Raw genomic sequence first — 22,426 nt, 5'->3', positions numbered from 1 at the left:
TAGTTTTTGTTGGATAAGGAAGGTGTTTCCAATAGCTATCTTCAGAAGGGCCAACGATTCAACATGGAATACTGCTCTAACTTAAAAAAAAAAATGAAGAGGGAAGCTATGGGAATGGCCTGCTCATGTTAGTGACGCACCTGCTCTAGGCTTTGAAGAGTGCATAGACCATCCACCCTACTCACCAGATATTTATCCATCCATTCCTGGTTTCCAGATCCTATGAACAATTTGAAAAGGAGGAGATTTTTGAATGATCTGGAGGTAATAGCAGCAGCAGAACATTTCAGTCACTAGGCATTGGAATTTATTTGGCAGGGTTAAAGAAACTAGTAGAACTATGTGCCAAGTGTATCGAAGTTCAACGTGAATATGTGAAATAGCAATTAAGTTTCATTGCTCTGGGTTATTCTCTTAATGGTCGAGCCCAGCACTTTTCAGCACCTCCTTTTAAGCTAATCTGCAATTTTAGGTGATAAGATTAAGCTTAGTAGCTGCCTGCCTTAAACTCTGCCATGATTACTGGCCAAAGCCGGTTTGCCCCCTTCCTTGACCTTTAAGATTGACCCTACCTGTTGGCCACTACACACATCTCCACTGGAAGTCTGTGCACTTGCTGGTTCCTGTGGGGCAGACCCAGGTGTCACGGCCTAGGAGCCCTCAGCTGCAAAATGGTCTGCTGCTCACCAGGAGCTCTTGCGGGTGTTCCTCTAGTGAAGGCTGGGGGCTCTTTACACGTCATGGTCTACATGAGCCCATGTCGACGACTGCAACCCTCTCTGTAGACCACAATGAGAGGAATGGTGAATGAGAGCACCACCATAGCCCTTTCCCTGGAAGTAGTACGGAGGTATAGAGTATGTGTGTAAGGGGGTGGGGAATGGCGGGAATGGGACACGAGTATCATATAAATAAAGCAATAAATATAATTATTTATCTTCTTTAAAAAAAAAACGTGTATAAAAAAAGAAAATAGAAATCAAGAGCCCAAATAGGGCAGTTTGTCAGGATAATAGGTATGCGTTATATAATTGTCAAAGTACTCACAAGGGTGGGTTACTGGTAAGGCAACCACTGTAATTGGGGGTGGGGAAGTTAAACCCGACCCCACTGTCACTCTACGTAGAAAAGGGGTGGCTCCTCCACCACCAAGGACAGACTCGGAATTTCAAACGGTATTTGAAATATCAAACAGTATTTGAACGAAGGCGCCAGATGAGCATAAAACAATTACAAAAAAGTTTAAGAAGGGAGGTAGTGGTGGACTTTCCTCCCCAAAGTAGACTCTACAGCATACATGCCAAACTCCAGCATTCGGGCCAAATCTGGCCCTCAGAGCCATTAAATTTGGCCCCCAAGTGGCTTCCCCACTTTGCATTATGTTTGGCCCACTCTGACCACCAGAGAAGCTATATTGGAGGTGAAGTCTTAGAACACCAGGTAAGTCATATGGGGGAGGTAGGGGAAAGCACTGAACACAAGGGAACTGTATAGGGGAGGGTGGGGGCCACTAGACGCAAGTGAACTTTGGAGGGGAGCCATTAGACCCCAGGGAGCTTTATAAGATGGCCACTAGACATCAAGGTTGGCCCGTGACTAGGTCCCAGTGTTCAATTTCTGGGAACTTTGTATTTGAGTTTGACACCCCTGCTCTACAGTCAGTGGTCTGGACGGAGGTGCTCATGCTTATTGAAACTACGGTTCAGCTCCTTTTTATTGCCTGATGAAGCAGGTTGTAGCCTGTGAAACAATTTTGAAGTATTTTGTGGAGTTTTTTTGAATAAAATACAGACGGAGGTACTTATGCTTACTGTGACTACAGTTCAGCTCCTTTTTATTGCCTGATGATGCGGGTTGTAGCCCGCTAAACGTGTTGCAAAATTTTTGAGTAGTATTTTGATTAAAGAGAAACTTTTCAGTGGACCATTGACTATTGAGTCTACTTTGGGGAGGCGAGTCCACCACTACCTCCTCCTCTTTAACGGTTTTTAATTGTTTTATGCTCATCTGGCATCTTTGTTCAAATACTTTCTGATATATGTGAATAAACTACATGGGAGGGAGGCGAGCCAAGAGGGTGGGGAAGAACCCAAAGCAATCTAATTTCCCATCACTCACACATCGTCTCCCCGGAGTACATCAGAAATAGCGGGTCTAGCACATGGAGTGGGCGTCTCCTCCGTGGGTGTGACCCCTCCCATCTCTCCCAGAAATGGGCTGCTGGCTATTCAGCAATGACCAGTTCGTGGTTCTTCTACCGCATATTATAGGCATTCTTGTTCTCTGTACAATAATATTAGAGCCACGTCCTGTATTGTGGCAGGTCTAATCCCAGTGAATGGAACAATGGCTTTCTCACAGCTGTGCCCCGTGCATTCCCATCACCCTCCACAGGACCCGATTGTAGCCGTAGGTCTGAGCACTGACACTGCAAGCTAAAGAATGGCTCTCATTCATGGCAGCCCCATTCAGATCATTTTCTCAAGGTCGCTGCGTACTGTACTGGCCTCCTTTGTTCCCTCACACCGGAATACGAATGTCCTGGGGGCCCTATTCATTACACATGAGCATTGTGAGAATTCCTTGTGCTTTCTCAGCTCTCGGGGTGCAGAGATTAGAGGTAAGACCCTCAGCGCATTCCTGGGTCCCCCCGCATTGGTTGATCTCTTGTGTGTGTTAGAAGGGAGGCAGCTCTGTCCTGGGAACGCGCTCTGTACAGATGCAGGTTATTGTCTCAAGTTTTACTACAGAGGAGAGGAGTGGAAGGCAGTAAACACTGCGCAGTCAGCTTTGCTGAGGCCTGCAGGAACATCTACCATCATACACAAGAGCTACTATGGCTCAGATGACCAGGATGTGCTGAGGGCAACGTAGACTAGAGGGAGGGGGGGAATATAACTTACCTCTAGGCCCTAGTTACACTACATCTTAGTAGTCCCCACCAGCATTCATGAAATAAAGGAGCCTTGAAAAAGGGCACAGGGGATTGCCGCTAGTTGAATATCACGACAATTAGCGACATTCTACTGCTAGAATCCATAGTAAAATATTGGTAATGTTCACCGATATTTTAACCTCTCCTGGACCGACGCAGTACAAATCTACGTCCAGCAGGTGGTGCTGCGGCCCTGACTAGACAGACTCTAAGTCGCCTTAAATAGAGTGTCCCCACCGATACCACCCGCCGTAATTCGCTTGCTCTGCTACCTATAAGACGGCAGAGCTCTGTGAGCCGGTTTTGGCTTACAGTGGGGTCAGGAGTCAATGAAAGCGGCTCCTGACTGGAGCACAGCGCTCTGCCGTCATAGAGATGGCAGAGAGAGGAGTCTGCGATTCGTCACCAAGCACCGTTGTACAGTACCAGCAGTCTCGGGTCCTTAACCACTTCAGCCTTCAGTCGTTTTTACTTTATGCATCCGAGCAATGTTCACCTCCCATTCATTAGCCTATAACTTTATCACTACTTATCACAATGAACTGATCTATATCTTGTTTTTTCCACCACCAATTAGGCTTTCTTTGGGTGGTACATTTTGCTAAGAGCTACTTTACTGTAAATGCATTTTAACAAGAAGAATAAGAAAAAAACGGAAACAATTCATTATTTCTCAGTTTTCGGCCATTATAGTTTTAAAATAATACATGCCTCCATAATTGAAACCCACATATTGTATTTGCCTAATAGTCCCAGGTATTACACAGTTTAACCACTTCAGGACCACAGTCTTTTCGCCCCTTAAGGACCAGAGCCTTTTTCTCCATTCAGACCACTGCAGCTTTCACGGTTTATTGCTCGGTCATACAACCTACCACCTAAATGAATTTTACCTCCTTTTCTTGTCACAAATACAGCTTTCTTTTGCTGCTATTTGATTGCTGCTGCGAGTTTTAGTTTTTATTATATTCATCAAAAAAGACATGAATTTTGGCAAAAAAATGACTTTTTTAACTTGCTGTGCTGACATTTTTCAAATAAAGTAAAATTTCCTATACATTTAAGCGCGAAAGTTATTCTGCTACATGTCTTTGATAAAAAAAAAACCATTCAGTGTATATTTATTGGATTGGGTAAAAGTTATAGCGTTTACAAACTATGGTGCCAAAAGTGAATTTTCCCATTTTCAAGCATCTCTGACTTTTCTGCGCACCTGTCAGGTTTCATGAGGGGCTAAAATTCCAGGATAGTACAAATACCCCCCAAATGACCCCATTTTGGAAAGAAGACATCCCAAAGTATTCAGTGAGAGGCATGGTGAGTTCATAGAAGATTTTATTTTTTGTCACAAGTTAGCGGAAAATGACACTTTCTGACAAAAAAAAGAAAAAAAAAAAGTTTCCATTTCTTCTAACTTGCGACAAAAAAAAAATGAAATCTGCCACGGACTCACTATGCTACTCTCTGAACACCTTGAAGTGTCTACTTTCCAAAATGGGGTCATTTGTGGGGTGTGTTCACTGTCCTGGCATTTTGGAGGGTGCCTAATTGTAAGCACCCCTGTAAAGCCTAAAGGTGCTCATTGGACTTTTGGCCCCTTAGCGCAGTTAGGCTGCAAAAAAGTGCCACACATGTGGTATTGCCGTACTCAGGAGAAGTAGTATAATGTGTTTTGGGGTGTATTTTTACACATACCCATGCTGGGTGGGAGAAATATCTCCGTAAATGACAATTGTTTTATTTTTTTTACACACAATTGTCTATTTATAGAGATATTTCTCCCACTCAGCATGGGTATGTGGAAAAATACACCCCAAAACACATTATACTACTTCTCCTGAGTACGGCGATACCACATGTGTGGCACTTTTTTGCACCCTAACTGCGCTAAGGGGCCCAAAGTTCAATGAGTACCTTTAGGATTTCACAGGTCATTTTGAGAAATTTCGTTTCAAGACTACTCCTCACGCTTTAGGGCCCCTAAAATGCCAGGACAGTATAGGAACCCCACAAATTACCCCATTTTAGAAAGAAGACACCCCAAGGTATTCCGTTAGGAGGATGGTGAGTTCATAGAAGATTTTTTTTTTTGTCACAAGTTAGCGGAAATTGATTTTAATTTTTTTTTTTCACAAAGTGTCATTTTCTGCTAACTTGTGACAAAAAATAAAATCTTCTATGAACTCACCATCCTCCTAACGGAATACCTTGGGGTGTCTTCTTTCTAAAATGGGGTCATTTGTGGGGTTCCTATACTGCCCTGGCATTTTAGGGGCCCTAAACCGTGAGGAGTAGTCTTGAAACCAAATGTCGCAAAATGACCTGTGAAATCCTAAAGGTACTCATTGGACTTTGGGCCTCTTAGCGCACTTAGGGTGCAAAAAAGTGCCACACATGTGGTACCGCCGTACTCAGGAGAAGTAGTATAATGTGTTTTGGGGTGTATTTTTACACATACCCATGCTGGGTGGGAGAAATATCTCTGTAAATGACAATTGTTTGATTTTTTTTACACACAATTGTCCTTTTACAGAGATATTTCTCCCACCCAGCATGGGTATGTGTAAAAATACACCCCAAAACACAATATACTACTTCTTCTGAGTACGGCGATACCACATGTGTGACACTTTTTTGCAACCTAGGTGCGCTAAGGGGCCTAACGTCCTATTCACAGGTCATTTTGAGGCATTTGGATTCTAGACTACTGCTCACGGTTTAGGGCCCCTAAAATGCCAGGGCAGTATAGGAACCCCACAAGTGACCCCATTTTAGAAAGAAGACACCCCAAGGTATTCTGTTAGGAGTATGGTGAGTTCATAGAAGATTTTTTTTTTGTCACAAGTTAGCGGAAAATGACACTTTGTGGAAAAAAAAACAATACATATCAATTTCCGCTAACTTGTGACAAAAAATAAAATCTTCTATGAACTCATCATACGCCTAACGGAATACCTTGGGGTGTCTTCTTTCTAAAATGGGGTCACTTGTGGGGTTCCTATACTGCCCTGGCATTTTAGGGGCCCTAAACCGTGAGGAGTAGTCTTGAACCCAAATGTTTTAAAATGACCTGTGAAATCCTAAAGGTACTCATTGGACTTTGGGCCCCTTAGCACAGTTAGGCTGCAAAAAAGTGTCACACATGTGGTATCGCCGTACTCAGAAGAAGTAGTATAATGTGTTTTGTGGTGTATTTTTACATATAACCATGCTGGGTGGGAGAAATATCTCTGTAAATGACACATTTTTGATTTTTTTTACACACAATTGTCCATTTACAGAGAGATTTCTCCCACCCAGCATGGGTATGTGTAAAAATACACCACAAAACACATTATACTACTTCTCCTGAGTATGGCGATACCACATGTGTGACACTTTTTTGCAGCCTAGGTGCGCTAAGGGGCCCAACGTCCTATTCACAGGTCATTTTGAGGCATTTGTTTTCTAGACTACTCCTCACGGTTTAGGGCCCCTAAAATGCCAGGGCAGTATAGGAACCCCACAAGTGACCCCATTTTAGAAAGAAGACACCCCAAGGTATTCCGTTAGCGGTATGGTGAGTTCATAGAAGATTTTATTTTTTGTCACAAGTTAGTGAAAAATGACACTTTGTGAAAAAAACAATAAAAATCCAATTTCCACTAACTTTTGACAAAAAATAAAATCTTCTATGAACTCATCATACACCTAACAGAATACCTTGGGGTGTCTTCTTTCTAAAATGGGGTCACTTGTGGGGTTCCTATACTGCCCTGGCATTTTACGGGCCCAAAACTGTGAGTAGTCTGGAAACCAAATTTCTCAAAATTACTGATCAGGGGTATAAGCATCTGCAAATTTTGATGACAGGTGGTCTATGAGGGGGCAAATTTTGTGGAACCGGTCATAAGCAGGGTGGCCTCTTAGATGACAGGATGTTTTGGGCCTGATCTGATGGATAGGAGTGCTAGGGGGGGTGACAGGAGGTGATTGATGGGTGTCTCAGGGGGCGGTTAGAGGGGAAAATAGATGCAATCAATGCACTGGGGAGGTGATCGGAAGGGGGTCTGAGGGGGATCTGAGGGTTTGGCCGAGTGATCAGGAGCCCACACGGGGCAAATTAGGGCCTGATCTGATGGGTAGGTGTGCTAGGGGGTGACAGGAGGTGATTGATGGGTGTCTCAAGGTGTGATTAGAGGGGGAAAATAGATGCAAGCAATGCACTAGCGAGGTGATCAGGGCTGGGGTCTGAGGACGTTCTGAGGTGTGGGCGGGTGATTGGGTGCCCGCAAGGGGCAGATTAGGGTCTAATCTGATGGGTAACCATGACAGGTGGTGATAGGGGGTGATTGATGGGTAATTAGTGGGTGTTTAGAGGAGAGAAGAGATGTAAACACTGCACTTGGGAGGTGATCTGATGTCGGATCTGCGGGCGATCTATTGGTGTGGGTGGGTGATCAGATTGCCCGCAAGGGGCAAGTTAGGGGCTGATTGATGGGTGGCAGTGACAGGGGGTGATTGATGGGTGGCAGTGACAGGGGGTGATTGATAGGTGATTGACAGATGATCAGTGGGTTATTACAGGGAATAACAGATGTAAATATTGCACTGGCGAATTGATAAGGGGGGGTCTGAGGGCAATCTGAGTGTGTGGGCGGGTGATTGGGTGCCCGCAAGGGGCAGATTAGGGTCTAATCTGATGGATAACAGTGACAGGTGGTGATAGGGGGTGATTGATGGGTAATTAGTGGGTGTTTAGAGGAGAGAATAGATGTAAACGATGGATTTGGGAGGTGATCTGATGTCGGATCTGCGGGCGATCTATTGGTGTGGGTGGGTGATCAGATTGCCCGCAAGGGGCAGGTTAGGGGCTGATTGATGGGTGGCAGTGACAGGGGGTGATTGATGGGTGGCAGTGACAGGGGGTGATTGATAGGTGATTGACAGGTGATCAGTGGGTTATTACAGGGAATAACAGATGTAAATATTGCACTGGCGAATTGATAAAGGGGGGTCTGAGGGCAATCTGAGCGTGTGGGCGGGTGATTGGGTGCCCGCAAGGGGTAGATTAGGGTCTAATCTGATGGGTAACAGTGACAGGTGGTGATAGGGGGTGATTGATGGGTGATTGATGGGTAATTAGTGGGTGTTTAGAGGAGAGAAGAGATGTAAACACTGCACTTGGGAGGTGATCTGATGTCGGATCTGCGGGCGATCTATTGGTGTGGGTGGGTGATCAGATTGCCCGCAAGGGGCAGGTTAGGGGCTGATTGATGGGTAGCAGTGACAGGGGGTGATTGACGGGTGATTGACAGGTGATCAGGGGGGATAGATGCATACAGTACACGGGGGGGGGGGGGGGTCTGGGGGGGGGGTCTGGGGAGAATCTGAGGGGTGGGGGGTGATCAGGAGGGGGCAGTGGGCAGGGGGGGGGGATAAAAAAAAAATAGCGTTCACAGATAGTGACAGGGAGTGATTGATGGGTGATTAGGGGGGTGACTGGGTGCAAACCGTGGTCTGGGGGGTGGGCAGGGGGGGGTCTGAGGGGTGCTGTGGGCGATCAGGGGGCAGGGGGGGGGGGGAAATCAGTGTGCTTTGGTGCAGACTAGGGTGGCTGCAGCCTGCCCTGGTGGTCCCTCGGACACTGGGACCACCAGGGCAGGAGGCAGCCAGTATAATAGGCTTTGTATACATTACAAAGCCTATTATACTATGTACATGCGGCGATCCGGGTGCTAGTAACCCGCCGGCGCTTCCGAACGGCCGGCGGGTTACTACGAGCGGTGGGCGGAGCCAGTCCCCGGCGGCTGATCGCGTCACGAATGACGCGATCGCCGCATAGCCACTCCCGCAGCCGCCCCCGCCGATGGGCGTATTGCGGTCGTTTGGGCCCAGTCTTTGCCGCCGCCCATCGGCTGGGGGCGGTCCTCAAGTGGTTAAACTATGTCCCTATCACAATGTATGGCGACACTATTTTATTTGGAAAAAAAAGTGCATTTTTTCCGTTTTGCATCCATCACTATTTACAAGCTTATAATAAAAAATCTTTACATGCATATTTAAAAGGTTTAGACCCTTAGGTAAATATTTACTTTTTTTAATGTTTTTTTTTTTAATTAAACATTTTATTTGGGTATTTTTGGGAGGGTGGGATGTAAATTGTAATTTTTTTATGTAAATGTGTTCATTTTTTAATTTTTTTTTACATTTAGGTGTAGTTTTACTATTTGGCCACAAGGCCATGAGTTTATTTACATTATGTCACTATTTACATTATGTCATTCTAAGCATAACATGTACGCTTAGAGGGACGGAAGAGTCAGAAAAAGCAAGGCTTCCGAGAGAAGCAGTTGCTTTTTCTGCCGGGGAAAGGGATCACTGATCGGGCACCATGGCCCGATTCATTGATCCTCCGGCTAACGAACCGTGGGGCGGGAGCACGCGTGCATGCGTGTGATCGGCTGCGGGGGCGCACATGGCCTTCTGGACGTAGCCTCTACATCTAAAAGGCCTAAATGGTTAAGGGGGCAGAGACTGCTGGTACGGAAGTGGTTACTATAGCTAAACCTAATCCTACACTCGCAGAGAACCCTCCCCTGGTGGTGCCTAACCCTAAGACCCACCTGGTGGTGCCTAACCCTAAGACACTCCCCTCCACCGTGGCGCCTAACCCTACCCCTCTCCTAACCCGACCCACTCTCCTAACCCATCCCCTCTAAAGTAAAGCCGCGTCATTGCGGCTAACCTGCTAAAGTTCAGCGCTGGCAGGTGCTTGATGGCGAGCGCCATGTTTCCCTTTTCTGCCGCCAATCGCAGCTTTTATCATGGCAGCACCCTTTCTTCCGTAACGGCTCATGTGCCCTTTTTTTCCTGATTCGTCCCCACCCTCCTCTGCACTACTAAGCTTAAAGTGGACCTGCACTTTTGCACAGTTCAGAAGGAAAACATAGAAGAAAAAAAAATAGAGTTATGCCAGTCTAATTTCCTCTCGTCTGACTAATCACCTCTGTAATTTGATCTCTCAGCTGTATCAGCTCAGGAATCTCCTCGGCCATTGCAGAGCAAGTAATTCAGCTAATTTGTAAATACAGAATGTTAACCCTATGCCTGCTTCCATGAAAGCAGGAAGTGGACACTGCAGATTTATTGCAGGATTGGAATCACCTGTAACAAAGAAATGTTTTTCTTTAAAGAGAACTCGAGGTGGGTTTGAAGAATATTATCTGCACACAGAGGCTGGATCTGCCTATACAGCCCAGCCTCTGTTGCTATCCCAAACCCCCCTAAGGTCCCCCTGCACTCTGCAATCCCTCATAAATCACAGCCACGCTGCTGACAAACAGCTTGTCAGAGCTGGCTGTGTTTATCTCTATAGTGTCAGTCTGCTGCTCTCCCCGCCTCCTGTAGAACTCCAGTCCCCAGTCCCTCCCTGCTGATTGGAGGGAAGGGACCCGGGCAGGGACCGGAGCTATGCAGGAGGCGGGGGAGCAGCTGAGACTGACACAACAGATGTAAACACAGCCTCACAGCACGGCTGTGATTTATGAGGGATTGCAGAGTGCAGGGGGACCTTAGTGGGGTTTGGGATAGCAACAGAGGCTGGGCTGTATAGGCAGATCCAGCCTCTGTATGCAGATAACATTCTTTAAACACACCTCGGGTTCTCTTTAAAGGTTATTAAGCTGTCGCTTTTTTTTTTTTTTTTTGTATGGAGCAGAGAGGAAGTTTTGAGTTCAGGTCCACTTTAATATTTCCGTCATGCCAACCCAATAGGGCCACTTTTGTTCTTGCCTGGAAACGGTTTCCTTTATGTGTGGAAAGCCGGACATCCTGAGTTATAAGCTCTGCCCGTCCATGATCAAGCAGAAAGAAAGAAACCCGCAAAGCAATAAAACTACAGCACTTACAAAACCGGGGCTGTGAGATTATCAAGGAAATAGCAAGGGATCCACAATAACTGCTCAATCACACATAATGGGAGGCTATATATGTGCTGCTTTTGGGACATAAAGGAAAGAGAATTACCAGGTAAGAAGAAAATTAGACCTTTCGGTTATGTCCCTCAGCAGCAGACTTGAGAGATTACAACAATATCATCCAGGCAAGATAATAACAGCACGAGAACTTTTCTACCAAAAGCAACAGAGCTTTCATTGAACATATCTAAATAACAAAGTTTAACAAAGGTACATGGTGAACTCTGTGTGGCTGCTTTCCAAAAATCAGCTCTATAAGGGCACCTGCCTTTCCAGCCTAAATCACCAGAAGCACCCCAGAGACATTTGCCCTTTTAGCTTCAGTGGATCTGAGGACCTTAAAGCGGGATTGTCAGCCACAAACTCAAATTCCATTTACCCACTGCTCTGTGTTTATTATGTAGTCTACATCCTGACCCTGCATTGCAAGCATTCCAATATAATCATAAATGTTTCTGCTGGAATAAATCTTATCTCAGTCAGCTTGGCTCTGTTCTGGTACATTGCCAAGGAGAGGGAAGCTTGTTATCTCACGTCCCACTTTCCTGCTCCTCACTGATTGGCTGAGGGCAGTTCAGTGTGACATGAGACTGAGAAGGGAAATACACCTCACCCCTCTGCAGAAGCTGCTGAAATTTATGATCTATGTTGTGATCACATGTGTTTACAAAGCAAGCTAGATAGGACAGTGAAGTTTCTAGGAGTAAAAAAAAAAGTGGAGGAAATCACATTAGGTTTGGCTTCAGTCAGAGGCAGTAAAAATAAAAATGGAAAATGCCTGGAACAGTTTTCTTTTTATTTATTACATAAAATTCACTGAAATCAAAACGTGGACAATACAATACATATGTTATGTAAGCAGAATAAGTATTGATCTACTTTTATAAGTGTTTTTTGCTTCCTGGGATAGTATGGCTGTCCCTGCTGCTATCTGGCCTAGGACAAATAAGCCTTCCAAAAACAAAAACCTTTCGGGGGGGGGGGGGGGGGGGAGAGAACAAGACTTATCCTCCTTGTTCTCACTATTACAGCATAACAGAGACTACAACATGTCCTGATCTGATTATAGCATAATGAAGGTTAGATAATGATCTGATCTCCTGAGTACATCAGAATGAAAGCTAGATAATGTCCTGATCTCAGGATTACAGCATAACGTATGGTAGATAATGATCTGATCTCCTGAGTACATCAGAACGAAAGTTAATGTACTGGTCTCAGGATTGCAGCATAACATAGGCTAGACAATGTCCTGATCTCAGGATTACAGCATAATGTAGGCTAGATAATGTCCTGATCTCGGGATTACAGCATAACGTTGCTAGATAATGTCCTGATCTCAGGATTGCAGCATAACATAGGCTAGATAATGTCCTGATCTCAGGATTACAGCATAACGTAGGCTAGATAATGTCCTGATATCAGGATTACAGCATAACATAGGCTAGATAATGTCCTGATCTCAGGATTACAGCAGAACGTAGGATAGATAATGTCCTGATCTCGGGATTACAGCATAACATAGGCTACATAATGTCCTGATCTCAGGATTACAGCATAATGTAGGCTAGATAATGTCCTGATCTCATGATTACAGCATAACGTAGACTAGATAATGTCCTGATCTCGGGATTACAGCATAACGTAGGCTAGATAATGTCCTGATCTCAGGATTACAGCATAACGTAGGCTAGATAATGTCCTGATCTCATGATTACAGCATAACGTAGGCTAGATAATGTCCTGATCTCGGGATTACAGCATAACGTAGGCTAGATAATGTCCTGATCTCAGGATTACTGCATAACGTAGGCTAGATAATGTCCTGATCTCAGGATTACAGCATAACGTATGGTAGATAATGATCTGATCTCCTGAGTACATCAGAACGAAAGTTAATGTACTGGTCTCAGGATTGCAGCATAACATAGGCTAGATAATGTCCTGATCTCAGGATTACAGCATAATGTAGGCTAGATAATGTCCTGATCTCAGAATTACAGCAGAACGTAGGATAGATAATGTCCTGATCTCGGGATTACAGCATAACGTAGGCTAGATAATGTCCTGATCTCAGGATTACAGCAGAACGTAGGATAGATAATGTCCTGATCTCGGGATTACAGCATAACGTAGGCTAGATAATGTCCTGATCTCAGGATTACAGCAGAACGTAGGATAGATAATGTCCTGATCTCGGGATTACAGCATAACGTAGGCTAGATAATGTCCTGATCTCCTGATTACAGCATAACGTAGGCTAGATAATGTCCTGATCTCCTGATTGCATGATTACAGCATAACAGGCTACATAATGTCCTGATCTCCTGATTACAGGATAATGTAGGCTAGATAATGTCCTGATCTCAGGATTACAGCATAACGTAGGCTAGATAATGTCCTGATCTCGGGATTACAGCATAACGTAGGCTAGATAATGTCCTGATCTCGGGATTACAGCATAACGTAGGCTAGATAATGTCCTGATCTCGGGATTACAGCATAACATAGGCTAGATAATGTCCTGATCTCAGGATTACAGCATAAGGTAGGCTAGATAATGTCCTGATCTCGGGATTACAGCATAACCGTAGGCTAGATAATGGCCTCAATTCACTAAGCTTATCTCCTGTCTTTAATAACTCTTCTAGAGTTGTTACCATGGTGATAAGGCAAGTAGTATTCAGGAAACATTTTACCTCAGGCAAACCTAAAGTTAACTCTTCTGTCTTTAACTTAACTCTTTAATCCTTAACATAACTCCAGAGTTAAAGTTCATTAACTGCGTGTGAAAATAACTACAGAGGAGGTAAATTAACTACAAAGGAAGTAAATTAACTACAGAAGAGGTAACGTAAGGAATGAAGAGATAAGATAACTCTCTCACTGTGTGGAGGTAAGTTTTCTCTTGCCTTATTATCTCCAGCATGATCTTAGTGAATTGAGGCCAATAATTCTTGCTTACAATAGGCAAGAAATCTGAGATCTGAAAGGTTTTGGACCGATGCTGTGAAACTGAATGTTAAGTAAAAGCCAAGGTATGTGAGAAGCTGCGCACCTTTACCCTTAAAGGATACCCGAGGTGACGTGTGACATGATGAGATAGACATGGGTATGTACAGTGCCTAGCACACACATAACTATGCTGTGTTCCTTTTTTTCTTTCTCTGCCTGAAAGAGTTAAAGTGATCCTTAAGTCTAACAAAAAAAAATGAGATTTACTCACCTGGGGCTACCCTCAGCCCCCTGCAGCCGATCGGTGCACTCGCATTGCGGCCTAGCTGCTTAAAGCAGCATAGGGGGCGATATTATGGCTGGGAACGCGGAGAATCACTCGCGGCGTTCCCATGCCTGTCGGCTGGTGACCTGAGGGCAGACCGGAAGTGTTCGCCGGCGGGTACAGGAGCATCTGAGCGGGGCTGGGAGGGCACCGATCGGTTGCAGGGGGCTGAGAGAAGCCCCATGTGAGTAAATCTCATTTTTTTTGTTAGACTTAAGGATCACTTTAAACATAAGGTATGTAAGTGGCTGACTCAGTCCTGACAGGAAGTGACTACAATGTGACCGTCACTGATAAGAAATTCCAACTATAAAACACTTTCCTAGCAGAAAATGGCTTCTGAGAGCAAGAAAGAGATAACAAAGGTTAACAGTTCATAGATTTTAGCACTGGCATACTTCAATGAATGTGTCATTGAGCAAAAACAATAAAAAACTGTTGAAATGTAAAAATTAGATTTAAACATAAAATAAAACTGTGGAATATCTTAAAAAGTCATTTTTAGGAGAAGGAAGATAGATACAATTGTTTATTTCATTAGTTTATTTTCGCTTCAGGTGTCCTTTAACAGCTGGAATCAGACTGGCTAATGGGGAGAGAACAAACCGTTGTCTTCCACATCGTATTTCCAATAAAATGCTCCGCTTTCTAAGGACTTGTTCACACTATATGCGCTTCCGCGCGCATTCCGGCAGCACATGTAGTATGCGATTAGCAAGCACCTCGTGTGCATAGACAGCACTTCTGACGTTAAGACTATGCGCGCTGAACAGCAGTGTAATGTGCTACCGCACTGTTGGCAAAAACGCATTGCTGATCCCATTTACTGTAATCAATGGGATCAGCAGCGCAACGCACGGCAACGTGGATGGCGTGCGATCGGGTACGCTTGTTGCCTAATGTGAACGAGGTCTTAGTGTCACTAATCATCATTTCCCACCCCGCATGTATATCTGCCCATCAGACATACACTGCATCCCCATCAATACACCCCACATATCCAGGGCCAGTTCAAGAAAGGAGGCGGCTGCCAGACAACCCCCCCCCCCCCCCAGTCTCCTGCCATCTTGCACTCCCCAGGGGCCCTGCAACCAGGATTATAATTCCTCTGTCCCGGCGTGCTGCTGTGTCCCTGCTTTTCATCTTCACCCGCAGAGCTGCCCGTCTCTTCTCAGTTATGTTATGACGCAAACATGCGCCAAGTCACTGAAAAGAGACGCCACGCCACAGATGGGGAGCATGGACACAGCAGCGCGCCGGGACAGGGGAGTTATAATTCTGGCTGCAGGTCCCCTGGGGAGGTCAAGGTGGCAGGAGACTTTGAAAGGAGGGGGGTGGGGTGTCTGGCAGCCACAAAATGCACAGGATCTCCAAGGAGCACAAGGTGGCAGGAGACATAGGAGGGGTCCGCCAATGTAGGGGGTTTGGCAGCACTTGGAGTTCCTTGGGCATTTGCCCCCTTTGCCTTAAAGAGGAACTCCAGTGAAAATAATGTGTTCATTTTTACAATAATTATGTATAAATGATTTAGTCAGTGTTTGCCCATTGTGAAAACTTTTAAATCCCTGATTTACATTCTGACATTACATGGTGACATTTTTACTGTTGGCAGGTGATGTAGCTGCTGCATGGTTTTTTGGCAGTTGGAAACAGATGTAAACAGCTATTTCCCACAATGCAGCAAGGTTCACAGACAGGAAACTGCCAGGAGAGGGGTTTCACCACAATATCAGTCATACAGCGCCCCCTGATGGTCTGTTTGTGAAAAGGAATAGATTTCTCATGTAAAAAGGGGTATCAGCTACTGATTGGGATAAAGTTTAATTCTTGCTCGGAGTTTCTCTTTAATGGCAACGCCAGCCCTGCATGAATCGCTACTCACGTTTAGATCCTTTATGTCATCCAGAAAACTGAGCTTCTCTGGAACTGATTCCAAGTGATCCAGGGCTATCCGTGTGCTCTGAAAGAGATAAAGACAGTGTGTGAGTGCCAACGCCATCAAAGTCAACATCAGTAGGACTGCAGCTGGACATGCGAAGGCTTCATGTAACAACTACTAACTGATAAACATACTGCATGAAGCACCCTCCACTCTCTCGGGAGTTACAAGGAAAGCTACTTTGCTAAAGTGGCAGGATAGTGTAATGGCTAAAGGCTCCATGTCTGACTCAGGAGACCAGGGTTTCAATCTCAACTCTTCATGTCCAGTTAGCCAGCACCTATTCAGTAGGAGACCTTGGGCAAGACTCCCTAACACTGCTACTGTCTATAGAGCGGGTCCTAGTGGCTGCAGCTCTGGCACTTTGAGTCCGCCAGGAGAAAAGCACAAAATAAATGGTCCATGTCTTGTCTAAAGTAAACCTTGACTGCCAGCTTCAAGCAAACTTTAGGGGCCAGTTTCTCTGAGACTCACGCCGGCACTTGTTCTGAAGCAAGTACACATGCAAATCCCTCTAGCCGTGCCATGCATGGCACATGCGTGACGCGACTGCCAACCGTCCATTTTTTTCCCCGCATGTGAATTCAGTTAAGGCCTCTTGATTTAAATAGGTTGTGTTTCCCGTCCGAATACGCATGCGGGGAAAGGCTGCAAAATCACCCCCTAGTAGAAATGAGCCCTATGTGAAAATAAACGGATGGGATAAACAATTGTGTCGAGAGTCCCAACCCTAAAGTACTCTCCCAGGCCCATATACAATTAATATATCACCTAGGAGAAAACCAAGGAGAAAAAGTGAATTGCATATGGGCCCCCTAGAGTCTCATTTTGTGTTTAAAGGATACATCCAAGATAAAAAAAAAAAAGATCCACTTACCTGGGGCTTGATCTAGCCCGTAGCAGCAGTCCTGTGCCCTCGCTGCAGCTCTGGTGCCTCCCGGTCCTCTCCGCTGGCGCAGCCGACCTCCCCAGGTCGGGTTCCGGGTCGGCTTCTGCGCTCCACCGCGTGGGTCATGTGGTCTCTCCGACGTCATCAGAACTGTACTGCGCAGTACCGTCCTGATGATGTCGGAGAGACCACGTGACCCGCGCCGTGGAGCGCAGAAGCCGACCCGGAACCCGACCTGGGGAGGTCGGCTGCGCCAGCACGAGAAGACCGGGAGCCACCGGAGCTGCGGCGAAGGCATAGGACGGCTGCCATGGACTGGAGGAAGCCCCAGGTAAGTGGATCTTTTTTTTTTTTTTTCCTATTAGCTTGGAGCACTCTTTTAAATGCTAAAAACTGAAAATTGTTATGGTTTCATTTACATGAAAACATTTTTTTAACGTTTTGCATCTCCCACTACTGGGCCATTTATTGACTCTGCAGATTTTGGTATCATGTACTGAAGACATCACAGGGGGCGCTGTTACTAATATTATGGGATGCCTAGAACCAGGAAGTAGCAAGGATGTGCAGTGCGTGGATCCTGGAGGTGAGTGAAAGCTTCTGAGAAGCACTTTGAGATGCTCGACCCCCAGCCGCTGTGCCCCCCTCCACTACCCGCCACCTGCTCCCTGGGCAATGCCCCACTTCCCCTGCCCCTAGAAACCGGCATGGTCCCTGAACAAGTGCACGTTCTTCCTCTGCTGCCCCTCTCTGTCAAGCTCTTCATTGGCTGCCAATTAACCAGAGGATCCAGTTCAAACTCCTAACCCTAACCTACAAAGCTCTCCACAATCTTTCTCCCCTGTACATCTAACTAGTTTCCAGATACCAACCCAATTGTAATCTCAGATCTGCACGTGACCTGCTGTTGTCCTCCTCTAGAATTACCTCCTTGCATTCAAAAATACAAGATTTTGCACAAGATTTGCACAAGATCCCTAGAACCAGGAAGTAGCAAGGATGTGCAGTGCGTGGATCCCAGAGGTGAGTGAAAGCTTCCGATAAGCACTTTGCTCCTGCTCAACCCCAAGCGGCTGTGCCCCCCAACTTCACTACCCGCCAATGCTCCCTGGGCAATGCCCCACTCCACCTTCCCCCTAGAAACAGGCATGGACCCTGAAGAAGCATGCAGTTCAGACCCTACTGAAGCTGGCATGATTAGCAGGATGCCAGGAAACTGGTATTGTTTAAAGGGAAGGTCCAAGCAAAAAAAGAAAAAATGAGTTTCACTTACCTGGGGCTTCTACCAGCTCCATGTAGCCATCCTGTGCCCTCGTAGTCACTCACTGCTGCTCCAGTCCCCCGCTGGCAGCTTTCTGACCTCTGAGGTCAGGGCCACATTGCATACATTTTTACGCATTCCAGCTAGTGCAGGAACAAAAATGTACACGTTGCACCACTAACGCGTAAAAATGTATGTGTTAATGTTCCTGCACTAGCGGGAATGTGTAAAAATGTACGCAATTCGGCCCTGACCTCCGAGGTCAGAAAGCTGCCAGCGGGGGACTGGAGCAGCAATGAGTGACTACGAGGGCACAGGATGGCTGTATGGGGCTGGTAGAAGCCCCAGGTAAGTGAAACTCATTTTTTTTTTTTGCTTGGACCTTCCCTTTAAAAGGAAATAAATATAGCAGCCTCCATATCTTTTTCACTTCAGGTTCCCTTTAATTGAAGCACTTCACTTGACTTGTATCACCATTTAAATGGACTTTTTATCATCTCACCTAGAGGGCATAGAGCGTGACTCTGGACTCTCGTTGATCCTTGCACTAGAAGGAAAGCGTGAAATCCATTAAATCTAAATGTGATGGACTATAGACTCAGCACTGTCTTCGTGGTCAAAGGGGACTGGTCTCCGGCTACACTAGATACAGTTGCTTACTTTATAACACAGTTATAGGAGAGGCGGATTCCCGCTGCATGACTGGTTGTGTGTGGTGGGGTAAACACTGTGCTAACCGTGCTGTGCCATGTGAGCCGACATGCGGCTATAGTGCTCTGCTTAGTGTTTTTAAAGGATAACTGACCTGAGAGGGATATAGAGGGTGCCAGGTTTGTTTCCTTTTAAACAATACCAGTTGCCCGGCATCCTGCGGATCTTTCATAGTATCAGTAGTGTCTGAATCACACACTTGTAACAAACGTGCTAAATGCAGTCAGACATCTGATCTGCATGCTTGTTCAGGGTGTATGACTAAAAGTATTAGAGGCCGAGGATCAGCCGGACAGCCATGTGCAGCACCGCCCCTACTAATCCTTGTGCTGCCCCCTCTTCCAGTTCTAACCTCCACGTACAGCAGCCTCCTTCAGTTATATACCAATCCCTTGGGCAGCAGCTCCCTATTTTCATGTGATGCTCCTTATTTACAACCTTAGTATTCCATACGTAGCAATCTCTCTTCCATGTCCAGCCGCCCCTTGACCAACTGCCGCCCCAAGGCCTAGGCCATGGTGGCCTTTCCATAAACTCAGCCCTGGCAGCTATGGAGGTTCTGCTGGGGACAGGAGAGGTTAGTACGATGTCTCAGAGACAAGGTTGGCTATGGCCTGATAAGGGCCCTTTTACACTTAATCAGTTGCTCTCAGTTAAAACAAAAAGAAAACTGATTTTCAAAGTAATGTCCTTGTTTTCCTATGGCACCTTTCACACCTAACGCGTTTTAACTGAAATGTTCTTCCCAATGCACTGCTATGGAAAAAATGCATACTAACGCATACCAACTGATTAAGTGAAAATGGGGCCTAAGGATATAAAATGTGATGCTCTTGAAATGGTGAAGCTCTATAGACAGGGGAAATGGGGACTCCGGGAGGGTGGCGACCTGCTGTGGAGCGGAGATAGGAATGTGATGGTCCTGAGATCAGCAGCTAGTGAGGTTCTGCTGAGAACGGGAGATGTGAGTACGATGTCTCAGAGACAAGGTTGGCGATGGCCTGATAAGGCTATAAAATGTGATCTTGAAACAGTGAAGCTCTATAGAAGTGGTCCTCAAACTACGGCCCGCCGAGGCTTTTTCACTGCGCCCCCCCCCCCCCCCAAACACAAAATGTATAACTTATAGATGTGGCCCACTTCACCTTTAAATGTTGGCGCCCTGCATATAGAGTAGCAGTGCTGGCACCACCTTTCCCCATACTGTAGAAGCCAGGGAGCAGTGATTCGCTGGCTTCCAATCCAAGTCTACATCAGGCGACACTGCTGTCCAACTGGACCGCAGGTTATCAACTGGGTATGCTTCACTGTCTGGTGCACAAAGACATTCTTCGGGCAACACATGACTGATTGGCTGCTGCTGGGACAAAGTGGATGGGGTGTGTGAGCACCCTGGAGCAAAAGATACAAGAGAAAAAACGGGAGCCCAATGGGATCAGCAGCTAGTGAGGTTCGGCTGAGGACAGGAGATGTGAGTATGAGGTCACAGAGACAAGGTTGGCAACATCCTGATAAGGATATAAAAAAAAGTGATGATCTTAGGATCCGGAGATGGTGAAGTTCAGAAGTGATACTGAAGTGAAGTGGCGGGGGAGAAAAAGAATGGCGAGTTTCTATCTCTGCTGACAGGAAATACTGCCCATCGTGATGTATGGCGCAGGCAGAGATGAAGAGCATCTGCTCCAGCAATGTTCTGCCAATTACCGCAGCTCTGCCGTGCAGCTCTTCACTTGAAATCCAATTTATCCCGAGACGCTGCAATTCAGGTACAACTTCAGCCTCCGCCATTCCCCACAAATGCCTATATGCAAAGTAATGCAAGCTAATGAGCAGTTCTGCAGGCTTCATTACTGGGGATGGCTGAGAGCCAGGCCTGGCTGCTGGTGCGGGATCGTCACCTCCTCACCGACACATGATAATGTAACACACCCCACATTCCTCCATCCAGAAACCCTGAGTGCTATTGCCCAATATGCACACAGCACCTTTATAATGGGAAAGTCACAGCTGAAATGGGATTGGTTCACCTGAACAACACAGACATTTTTCTTGCTCCCAAACTCATAAATGAGCCCATTTATGGGTGCACTAGTGGCATAATTTTTTCATCTTCTGCGAATGGAGCAAAAGCAAAATTTCCTTGAGGATGCTAAAAAACAACAACAATGCAGCAATCTTCAGCCTCTGTGGGTGGGCAGACAACTCAGGACAGAGAGTACAAAAATAACTGTGCTACGCTTGCATGCTCTTTCCAGGTGTGATTGTGCTTGTTACGCACTTGTTCCAGGCATGACTCTGCTAGTTGCATGCTTGTTCCAGGTGCGACTCTGCTGGCTGCACGCTTGTTCCAGGTGCGACTCTGCTGGCTGCACGCTTGTTTTAGGTGTGACTCCGCTGGCTGCATGCTTGTTCCAGGCATGACTCTGCTAGTTGCATGCTTGTTCCTGGTGCAACTCTGCTGGATACACGCTTGTTCCAGGTGAGACTCCACTGGCTGCATGCTTGTTTTAGGTGTGACTCCGCTGGCTGCATGCTTGTTCCAGGCATGACTCTGCTAGTTGCATGCTTGTTCCTGGTGCAACTCTGCTGGATACACGCTTGTTCCAGGTGAGACTCCACTGGCTGCACGCTTGTTCCCGGTGCGACTCCACTGGCTGCATGCTTGTTCCAGGTGTGACTCCGCTGGCTGCACGCTTGTTCCAGGCATGACTCTGCTAGTTGCATGCTTGTTCCTGGTGCAACTCTGCTGGATACACGCTTGTTCCAGGTGAGACTCCACTGGCTGCATGCTTGTTTTAGGTGTGACTCCGCTGGCTGCATGCTTGTTCCAGGCATGACTCTGCTAGTTGCATGCTTGTTCCTGGTGCAACTCTGCTGGATACACGCTTGTTCCAGGTGAGACTCCACTGGCTGCATGCTTGTTTTAGGTGTGACTCCGCTGGCTGCATGCTTGTTCCAGGCATGACTCTGCTAGTTGCATGCTTGTTCCTGGTGCAACTCTGCTGGATACACGCTTGTTCCAGGTGAGACTCCACTGGCTGCACGCTTGTTCCCGGTGCGACTCCACTGGCTGCATGCTTGTTCCAGGTGTGACTCCGCTGGCTGCACGCTTGTTCCAGGTGTGACTCCGCTGGCTGCACGCTTGTTCCAGGTGTGACTCCGCTGGCTGCACACTTGTTCCAGGTGTGACTCCGCTGGCTGCACACTTATTACAGGTGTGACTCCGCTGGCTGCATTGCTTGTTCCAGGAGCGACTCCATTGGCTGCACGCTTATTCCAAGTGTGACTCTGCTGGCTGCATGATTGTTCCCGGTGTGACTCCGCTGGCTGCACACTTATTCTAGGTGTGACTCCGCTGGCTGCACGATTGTTCCTGGTCTGACTCTGCTGGCTGCATGCATGTTCGAGGTATGACTCTGCTGATTGCACGCTTGTTGTGGGTGCGATTCCGCT

The 22,426-nt window shown here is 46.4% G+C and overlaps 1 protein-coding gene across 5 annotated transcripts in view; it reads right to left on the bottom strand.

Annotated features, from left to right (window-relative positions):
- CEP128 (centrosomal protein 128) overlaps positions 1–22,426 on the bottom strand; it is a 253,904-nt gene that overhangs the window by 18,090 nt on the left and 213,388 nt on the right. For all 5 annotated transcript variants that reach the window (XM_068254444.1, XM_068254441.1, XM_068254445.1 and 2 more), the window contains one exon: positions 16,056–16,133. In XM_068254444.1, the coding sequence (XP_068110545.1) occupies positions 16,056–16,133 (78 nt within the window). The remainder of the gene's footprint in view (positions 1–16,055; positions 16,134–22,426) is intronic.

This window comes from Hyperolius riggenbachi, chromosome 9 (assembly GCF_040937935.1).
Source record: "Hyperolius riggenbachi isolate aHypRig1 chromosome 9, aHypRig1.pri, whole genome shotgun sequence".
NCBI classification, from domain to species: domain Eukaryota; kingdom Metazoa; phylum Chordata; class Amphibia; order Anura; family Hyperoliidae; genus Hyperolius; species Hyperolius riggenbachi.
Note: the sequence above shows the minus strand (reverse complement) of the source record. Positions and strands in the feature narration are given on the sequence as shown.